Genomic DNA, 9,867 nt, shown 5'->3' with positions numbered 1-9,867 from the left:
CCCCCTTTGTGGACTTCTCATAAGAACTGGGACTGGGTCAGTGATATCCTTGAGTCAGCAGAGGCCTGGGACAGATTTGCCGGGATGAAACACTCACCTCCCCTAATTTTCACTTCCTGCCTTTTGCTCCCATGGGGCCTTTGGTTTTGGACCTTGAGTTTAGCTGGACCTGTGCAGCCTCAACATTTCCTTAGCCTTGATGAGTGCCACCTCAGGGGGAACTTCCATGTGAGGTCTAACGCCCACACCCTCCCAGGTGTCATCCATAGAAATGATGGATCTGGAAGTTGGAATGGTGAGGTAGAGGCTGGTGCCATCCACGTGGTATGTCTGAGGCTGGAGGCAACCCCCGCTGGTCCTTTGCCCAACGATGAAGGCTCTGCCCAGTCTCTTCATGATGAACACAAATTCCTCGGCAGCACCGGCAGTGACAGAGCTGGTGAGGATGACTAGACCTTTATTGGAACCGTATCTCATACCTTCAAGAGGCAAGATAACATGCAGTAGGTTAGTGCATTGGTCCCTTTCAACCCTACGATTGGCTCCCCTCCTCCTTGCAGCTATGAAATAAGGGGTAGTAGGACCTCAAGGGTTCAAAATCATCGACAAAATTGAAATCCTTACTTAATTTACATAGGCTGGATCTACACAGCTATAAAAAAAAACGCTATGGGGGAAAGTTGTAAAAGCTCACAATGGAAATTATTATTGACTTTCCATTTCAGCTCTACAGCGCCATCTGGTGTCACAGTGTTATAACACATTTATAACGTTATAATTCGACTACTGTAGTTGAGTCCATAGTGTCTCAATTTTAGAAGTGCCTTATATGAATCTTGTTTCTGCTTCCAGCAATCCTGAAAAGCAAGTGGCTATTCCTTCTGCTCTACAGATTGCAAATTAAGGCCGAAAAAGTGCAGCTTGAGAAAGGCCACACAGACAGCCAGAACCAGGCAATTGCCTGAAGTGAGAGTAATGTCATCCTCAATCCAGACCCCTGAGGAAGATGCAGGAGGAAATACAAGCTGCTCTACCCAGTGGGGAACTTTCGGTACCTTCCCTGGTCCCTCCTGACCTGATGATTTAGCTCCCCCACCTTCCTCACACTCAGTGGTCAAGCCCCAGTAACACCCCATTTTCAAACATTACAAAAAGTGAGGTGTTAAACACTGTTTCCCCATGTGTTCATTGCTTCCCCCGATTTCTTAATCAGAACTGCTTGACAATGATTCATGCTATCAGCTGTTCTGACATTTCACAAATTACATGCTGTCAGTGGCTTTCTAATATAGGTATCAGGAAATCTATTGACACCTACAAACCAAAAGTATAATTGCTCTCACCTGAAAGCTGCGAAAGGGTCCACATGTCTCTGGTGGTATCATTGGGTCTGTTGTAGACCTTGTCCAGAAGAACTGGGTGTCCTTCATCAAAGAAATAGGAGCACAGAGCTGCTACAGAAGATGAAGAGCCTCCTATATTATATCTAAACAGAGGAGGAAAGCCCAGATCACATTAGGTTCAACCTGAGGGACAAGGCAGACATACTTTCTAGAATGTGCTGCATGGTTTGAACACACGTATATTCAGTGAAGGGAGGGAATCTGGATCATAGACAGAAGTACTGTTCTTGGGGGACAGGGGGTGGGCTGGTGTGGAGGACTCCCTGGTCCTGAATGGGGTAACTGTGCCCCTGAAGGACCAGGCGCGCAGCTTGGGTGTCATTTTGGACTCATAGCTGTCCATGGAGGCGCAAGTCAATTCTGCGTCCAGGGCAGCTTTCTGCCAGCTCCATCTGGTGTGCAGGCTGAGACCCTACCTGCCTACGGACTGTCTTGCCAGAGTGGTGCATGCTCTGGTTATCTCCCGCCTGGACTACTGCAATGTGTTCTATGTGGGGCTACCTTTGAAGGTGACCCAGAAACTACAACTAATCCAGAAAACAGCAACCAGACTGGTGACTGGGAGCAGCCACCAAAGCCATATAACACTGGTCCTGAAAGATCTACATTGGCTCCCAGTATGTTTCTGAGCACAATTCAAAGTGTTGGTGCTGACCTTTAAAGCCCTAAATGGTCTCTGCCCAGTATACCTGAAGGAGCATCTCCACCCCCATCGTTCAGCCTGGACACTGAGGAACTCCTCCAAGGGTCTTCTGGTGGTTCCCTCACTGCAAGAAGTGAGGTTACAGGGAACCAGGCAGAGGGCCTTCTTGGTAGTGGCGCCTGCCCTGTGAAACACCCTCCCATCAGATGTCAAGGAAATAAACAACTATCTGACTTTTAGAAGACATCTGAAGGCAGCCCTGTTTAGGGAAGTTTTAATGCTTGATGTTTTATCACTTTTTTATTATTATATTTTGTTGGGAGCCACCCAGAGTGGCTGGGGAAACCCAGCCAGATGGGCAGGGTATGTATGTATGTATGTATGTATGTATGTATGTATGTATGTATAAATAAATAAATATTGTTATTGTTATTGTTATTGTTATTGTTATTGCTATCACCCTCATCATCATCACAGATTTACTGTGAAGGTCCGAATCTATAGCCTGCTGCCATATAACTGCATGTATGACGTTTGAAATGTTCAGTTGCACCGATACAAGTGGTTTAAGGGACAAAGGGATTAAATCTGAAGCTTTGAGAAACACCACTTTTACTGTGTACGTTCCATTTTGAAAATTACAATGAATTCCTTAAATTGGTGATCCCTAAAACACAAAGCCATTTTGCTAGGGATAATTGGGATGGAAGCTCTGAAGACGATGACTAATTTTTAATTTTTTTTTAATTTTTTTTTTGCGTATGCAGCAACTACAGAATCTTATACACGCCGAAATACGAAGAGATTCCAACCAATCAATTATGCTGAAATGGCAAAATTGATTGTAAAACGTAACAGATCAAGATGATGAATTGTTTATGGAATTGTTATGAAAATTGGAGGCCTTTATTAGACTGTCAAAGTATTTTAGCGATATGAACTAGTGAGCAGGATTCGAGATATAAGCGGCGGGGGGCTGAAATGACCAAGATGGACTTGGGGGTTTATTGCAGCAATTAAGGATAAGAATAAAAATATCCAGGCTGGAGGAGTGGGAAGTCAAAAAGAAAAATATAAGTGAGTAATGCATGTGAAGTAAATTTGTTTAAACTTTGGGAAAATCAAATAAAAATTAACATTTAAAGAAAGAAAAAAAAATTATGATTAATTCCTCGTTGATTTCATCCAGTCCCTGATAATTTTTGGTCTAGCAGTTACCTCAGGTCTATGATCAGCGCATCCGTGTGGGCAATCTTCTCCCAAACGTGTTTCAGAAGCAGCTCAGAGAGTTGAGACAAAAGATCGCAGTCGGCAAACATATCGAACCTCAAGTAGCCCACGTTGTTCTCAAGCACGTTGGTGTGGTAGGAGAACTTCACGAGGTCTTCAAACATTTCGGGAGGAGGGATCTGCCATGGTTTGAAGAACATGGGTTGAAGAACATAGAAGGGCATCGTCAAAAGAATGAAGATGGTGGAGACCCAGGTTTCAAATCTCTACTCAGCCATGATGCTGGTGCCTGTTTCTTAGCCTGCCTCATTCCTACCTCACATGGTTGTTGTGAGAAGGAAATGGTGGGAAGGAGAGAACCATATACACCGCCTTGAGTTCATTGGAGGAAAGGGGGAATATACATGAGACTAAATACCATATTTTTTGCTCTATGACTCACTTTTTCCCTTCTAAAAAATATGGGGAAATGTGTGCGCGTGTTATGGAGCGAATGCAGGCTGCGCAGCTATCCCAGAAGCCAGAACAGCAAGAGGGATTGCTGCTTTCACTGCGCAGCGATCCCTCTTGCTGTTCTGGCTTCTGAGATTCAGAATATTTTTTTCTTGTTTTCCTCCTCCAAAAACTAGGTGCGTCTTGTGGTCTGGTGCATCTTATAGAGCAAAAAATACTTGGCCCTAAATTGTAACTGGGGGATGACACCCCCTGAACAACAGGAAGGGCAAAAAATTGATACGGGCAACAATAAAAGTGTCTTTCTTCTTAAAAACAAACAAACTGTAGAAAGGGATAGTAGCACTGTGGAGAGAATAGGGCAACTTACTATTTTGCTAGTTATGCTGTTTCAAATGTGCCTTTTATATTTGACTTCACTTAGTCATGCTTTCTTTTGAAATGTTTAAGATAATTTTTTTGTTAACTTTGCTAAATGTGGATTCTGCAGTTGACCTCCTCTATAGTTTCCCCCCCCCTCAATGTTCAGGATAATATTTTAGTTTCCTGTTAATTATGTCTGAATGAATGTTAATTGTATTTAAATGTATGCTTTATATTCGACTTTCTTCAGAAATGTTTTATTCTAAATTGTTTTATTTGCTGTTTTAATGTAGCTTGTAAACTGCTTTGAGATCCCCCCTAAAAATATACATCAGTATAGAAATGAAATTAATAATAATAATAATAATAATACACATGATTTGCCACTGATCCTCTATAACAGTGTTTCCCAACCGGTGTTCCGCGGCACACCAGTGTGCCGTGAGACCTTGCGTGGTGTGCCGTGGGAGGGAGGCGGGAGAGGCGGGGCGGCCCCGTGCTTCGCGCAGCTGTCCGCAAGCCTTGGGCGCCTGGGGGAACTCCCCCCCCGGCGTGCAAGGCTTGCGGGCGGCAGCCTGCAGCGCGGAGCGTGGGGCGCCCTTTGGAGGACGCCCCGTGCTTCGCGCAGCTGTCCGCAAGCCTTGGGCGCCTGGGGGAACTCCCCCCCCGGCGCGCAAGGCTTGCGGGCGGCAGCCTGCAGCGCGGAGCGCGGGGCGCCCTTTGGAGGACGCCCCGTGCTTCGCGCAGCTGTCCGCAAGCCTTGGGAGCCTGGGGGAACTCCCCCCCCGGCGCGCAAGGCTTGCGGGCGGCAGCCTACAGCGCGGAGCGCGGGGCGTCCTTCGGAGGACGCCCCGTTCTTCGCGCAGCTGTCCACAAGCCTTGCGCGCCCAGGGGAACTCCCCCCCGCGTGCACGGCTTGCGGGCGGCAGCCAGCAGCGCGGAGCACGGGGCGCCCTCCGTAGGAGGCTGCGGAGGGTGGCGCGGAGCTGCCCGCGCTCCAGGGCTTCTTGCAGCTCCGCGCCACCCCCGGATCCCGGTGCGAAGCCGCGCGGGGCTGCGGAGGGTGGTGCGGAACTGCCTGTGCTCCAGGGCTTCTTGCAGCTCCGCGCCACCCCCGGATCCCGGTGCGAAGCCGCGCGGGGCTCCGGAGGGTGGCGCGGAGCTACCTGGGCTCCAGGGCTTCCTGCAGCTCTGCACCACCCTCTGGATCCTGGCGCGAAGCCGCGCGGGGCTCCGGAGGGTGGTGCGGAGCTGCCTGCGCTCCAGGGCTTCTTGCAGCTCTGCGCCACCCCCCGGATCCCGGCGCGAAGCCGCGCGGGGCTCCGGAGGGTGGCGCGGAGCTACCTGGGCTCCAGGGCTTCCTGCAGCTCTGCACCACCCTCTGGATCCTGGCGCGAAGCCGCGCGGGGCTCCGGAGGGTGGTGCGGAGCTGCCTGCGCTCCAGGGCTTCTTGCAGCTCCGCGCCACCCCCCGGATCCCAGCGCGAAGCCGCACGGGGCTCTGGAGGGTAGCGCAGAGCTGCCTGCATCCCGAAGCCTGGTGCGCACTGAAGAGCGCCCCCGGGCTTCACGCACCTCTCCGCAAGCCTGGGGAGACCAGTGTGGCTCCCTAGGCTTGCGGATATCAGGCTGTTCTGGGGGCTGGGGTCGGGGGAAGCTTGGGCTTCCCCCGCACCTGCCCCGTGCCTGGGGAGGGGAAATTTTTTTTTTCTTTATTCTCCCCCCAAAAAATTAGGTGCGTCTTATGGGGCAGTGCGTCCTATGGGGCGAAAAATATGGTAGTCAATATAGGCACAGAGTTAAATTTTTTAACATTTTCTAATGGTGGTGTGCCTCGAGATTTTTTTCATGAAACAAGTATGCCTTTGCCCAAAAAAGGTTGGGAAACACTGCTCTATAATGTGGCAGGGTAGCAGAAAGTTCAGTGATGCCATAGGATGACAAAGTAAACACACACACACATACACACACGTTTGCCACATTTCCCAGCAGTGCCGGCCCACTCATGAGGCAGGGTGAAGCAGTCACCTTGGGCGGCAGAAACCGAAGAGGTAGCTTACCTGCATGGGCACGATACCTGGGATGTGGTCCTTTGAATGCTCAGGGATGTGGGTGACCTTGAGGTGCCTGTCTCCAGAGAGAGCTTTTAGGTTAGCGTTCATTTTCTCAGCCAGTTCCACCTCACAGTTGACATTTCTGTAGGTGGCTTGCTCAGCAAGCTTGGCTGCCACTGTAGCCCCGATATCGACAAAGGCATAGTTGTCGGCAACCAGTTTGCCCACGGTCTGCAGCACACTGGGCAACCTGGCGCGCAAGGCAATGATCTTCTGGGCGGAAGCCAAGGCCTCTGGAGCCTGTGCGGTGACGTGGGGCTCCACTCCTGACAAGCTCCACACTTTGCCAGTGACTGGACTGAGCACCACTTGGCTGGGGATCGATGCGTACAATGGGCTGCTGCCTATGTGGTAATTACCCGCTGAAAGCGAGCCCCCGACCGTGGGCTCCCCAATTACTGTGGCACGATGTAGGTCCTTCAAAGAGCGAGTGAGGGCTTCGGCAGCCGAGCCACTCATGTGGCTAATTAGGATATAGACATCCTTAGCCGAGCCGTAACGTTTGCCGGTCACCTCGGGCAAAGTCCACACCTCGGTACTTTGAGAGGTGCTGCGGTCGAAAACTGTGTACAGGTGCTGCTGAGGAGCGGCGTCAAAGAAGTAGGAGCAAAAAATGGGCACGCCGTTGGAGTAACTGCCTGTGTTGTAGCGCATGTCGACGACAATAGCTTCCGTTACCACCAACTTGTCCCAAACTATGTGCAGCACCTGTGGCCCGATAGCCTTCACCGTCTCCGCCTCAGCCATCATGTCAAAACGCAGGTACCCCACATTGCCTGGCAACACCTCCACCTTGAAAAGAGCCTCGATGAGGTAAGCCAGTTCCTCAGCAGTGGGCATCTTGTCGGGAGAGTGCTCCTCTGGAGGCGGCGCCACATGGCTGTGGAAGATGTGCAGCTGATGATCCCCAGAGGTTTCTTGAAGGTCGCTGGTCAGCTGAGAAGCGAGGGTCTCAAAGTCCACGACTGAGCGATACCCGCCTTTGGCCAGCTTGGAACGGAGGGCGCCACTGATCCTGGTGGCCATTTCTGGTATGGCATAGTGGGCCTCCAGCAACTGCCTTACTTCCTCGACAAGTACTCCCATGCCGTTGTGGAACGCCAGTATTTCCTGTGCCTTTCTAAGAGCCTCGTCAGCCAACACGATGGCATCGGGAACCACCCCGCCACCCAGCCAACACTCCCCATGGTTGTCAATAAAAGAGACGACCGGTACATTGATCAGAAGGCCGCAATCTGCTCCTTCACTGAGCTGCAAAATGCAGAAGGTGTGCGCATGGGTCAAGATACCTGCCGTAATCTCGCCAACCAGGGTGGCGCGGCCAAGGGACTGCATGAGGTAAGCAAACTCCTCAGCGGCTGTGGCCGTGTGGTGGCTTGTGAGCAGGTAGACGCCCCGCCGAGCTCCATAGGGCTTGCCTAACATTTCTGCCCTGCTGCTGTGGTCCTGGGACTGGTTTGTGCGCCTGTCGTAGGTGGTGAAGAAATGTACAGCGCCAGCAGAAGGGTCTTGGAAGTAGGAGAGCAACACCGGCACAGCGGTTGAGGAGGGGCCTCCGATGTTGTACCGTAGGTCCATGATCAAATTGTCTGTAGATTCTAGGGGCTCCCAGACTTGACGTACGAGGTAGGGCCCTAGCTTGACCAGCACCGTAGCATCAGCAAACTCGTCGAAGCGCATGTAGCCCACGTTGCCTGGCAGTACCGACACCTTGAACACGGTATTTACCAGGGCGTGCATGAGTTGCTCGTCGTTAGGTAGGTCGGTAGCCATGGCAACCTGCTCCTCAGCTGGTGCAGCTGCAAATTCGCCTGGGGCGGCAACCCGCAAGAATAGGCGCGGGTCTTCCGACGCAGTGTGCAGTTCGGCGTTGAGCTTGGAAGCCAGCTCAGTTGCCGATAGGACGGAAGAGTGGTCAAAAGCGGAGAGGTGCGTCAGCAGGGTGGGGACTCGGTCTACCACGGCATAGTTGTCCTTCAGGATACCCATCAAGAGGTTGATACTGCCAGGGATAGCTTTGCGTAGCGAAATGATGCCCAGGGCTTTCTCCAAAGCTTGCTCTGGTGAGGCAGCGATGCATGGCTCCACGCCACCGATTTCCCAGCTTTGCCCGTTTCCGCTCAAGGGGCTCACGGAGCAGGAGAGAGGAATTGTCATGTAGAACTGGGAAGCCCCAATCTGCAACTTTTGGGTGTCCAAGGAGCCCCCAGCTGACTTCTCCCCCACTATGATAGCCCTGTGCATTTGTTTGAGGATATAGGCCACATCTTCCGCCACCCCTGTGGTGTGCTGGCTTATCAACAAAACAACGTCCTTCTCCTTGCTGTATCTCACACCCAGCACCTTCGGCAAAGTCCAGATTTCCACGGTCGTATTGGAAGGCCGGTTGTATATGGTGTCCACATGCAGGACCCTGTCCTCGTTGTACAAGTAAGAGATAATGAACGGGATGCCGGAAACCTGCCCTCCGGTGCTGTAACGCAGGTCGAGGACCAGAGCTGACGTCTCCATCAAGGTTTTCCACACCTTTTCTACCAGGAAAGCCCCAATCTGCTCCACAGCATCCTGACCGATGATGGAGTCGATCCTTAGGTAGCCTACGTTGCCCTCCAGCACCTCGGACTTCACTGTGTGTTGGATGAGATTTAAGAGCTGCTCCGAGGTCAGAGAAATCTTTGCTTCTTGCTTGGGGGCAACGGGAGCTGAGGGCTCATAAGAAATCACCAGCCGCGGGTCGTTAAGGGCTCCTTGCACCCCAGCTGTCAGAACAGTCGCCAAAAGTTTGGGATCAGAGATGTCCCAGAACTCGCCGCCCTTGATAGCTTGCTCGATGGCTTCTTGCATCCCCACCAGGTTTTCGGGAAAGCAATAATTATCCAGCAGAAGCTTTGCCATATCCAACACCAGTGTGGACTGGAGGACGCCCTCAGTACAGCTGCCACAACACATCAGGGCCACCCACAGCAGGAGACGTTCCCTGATCATTTTCCTTGGTCAGGATAGTGCAAAGTGAAATGTGCCGCAAGAGAAATCCAAAGCACTTGCAGTCCGGGAGGATCTTAGCTTTCTGCCGGAGCTCTCTGTGAATCAGTGCTGAACAGCCAAGTATTACATTTGGAGAGCATGGAATATCCTTTAACTAGCCCTTAAATCTGGCTCTAACCCCTTAATCTCATTAAACTGGAGGGCATCAGACAAAGGCCACACAAAGTGCAGCTTCATCGCGCAACAATCCCTCTTACAAAACGGCCTTTAAGGAGCTTTAGGAAGCCAAGAGAAGCGCTTAGATCGGGGGTTTCCAAATGGTAGTCTGTGGAACGCCAGTGGTCATTCAGGTGGGGCGTGGCAGGTGTGTGAAAAACACTTAAAATCTGAATGGCAAGGTAATAAAATTCAACGTAAGGAACAAAAGGATCAATCGAGAGTAACTGAATATCACACAGCACCTACAGCACGTTGCAACTGCTACAACAGGCAGAAAAATCATTAAGTGGTCCGCCAAGAACCCCAGTAATTTCCAAGTGGTCCTTCGGCCACTCTTAGGAGACTTTTGTGGGAAACTGACTACAATTGAGCTTGTTTAATGTTTATTATGTATTTTTTTAATGAATATTTATTGGTATTATCAGCATACATATAAAAATCAAAAACAAAAATAAACA

The 9,867-nt window shown here is 50.9% G+C and overlaps 1 protein-coding gene across 1 annotated transcript; it reads right to left on the bottom strand.

Annotated features, from left to right (window-relative positions):
- On the bottom strand, positions 1 to 9,190 carry RBP3 (retinol binding protein 3). The gene is made up of 4 exons (XM_028728441.2): positions 6,152 to 9,190; positions 3,265 to 3,455; positions 1,344 to 1,486; positions 1 to 479 (listed from the first exon to the last, which is right to left on the bottom strand). Exons 1-4 carry the CDS (start codon positions 9,188 to 9,190, stop codon positions 160 to 162), a joined length of 3,693 nt encoding a protein of 1,230 aa, XP_028584274.2. The 3' UTR covers positions 1 to 159.
- Between the last annotated feature and the right edge of the window lie 677 nt (positions 9,191 to 9,867).

The sequence above is a fragment of the Podarcis muralis genome, chromosome 6, assembly GCF_964188315.1.
Source record: "Podarcis muralis chromosome 6, rPodMur119.hap1.1, whole genome shotgun sequence".
NCBI lineage: Eukaryota > Metazoa > Chordata > Lepidosauria > Squamata > Lacertidae > Podarcis > Podarcis muralis.
Note: the sequence above shows the minus strand (reverse complement) of the source record. Positions and strands in the feature narration are given on the sequence as shown.

What these genes read in the sequence shown, in the direction of transcription:
- RBP3 (XM_028728441.2), bottom strand. Translation starts at nt 9,190, where the DNA reads ATGATCAGGGAACGTCTCCTGCTGTGGGTGGCCCTGATGTGTTGTGGC. An exon ending in CAGGTATCGTGCCCATGCAG is followed by an intron (nt 3,456 to 6,151) that starts GTAAGCTACCTC and finishes AAACCATGGCAG; the next exon opens with ATCCCTCCTCCCGAAATGTT. An exon ending in GCGCTGATCATAGACCTGAG is followed by an intron (nt 1,487 to 3,264) that starts GTAACTGCTAGA and finishes TCCTCTGTTTAG; the next exon opens with ATATAATATAGGAGGCTCTT.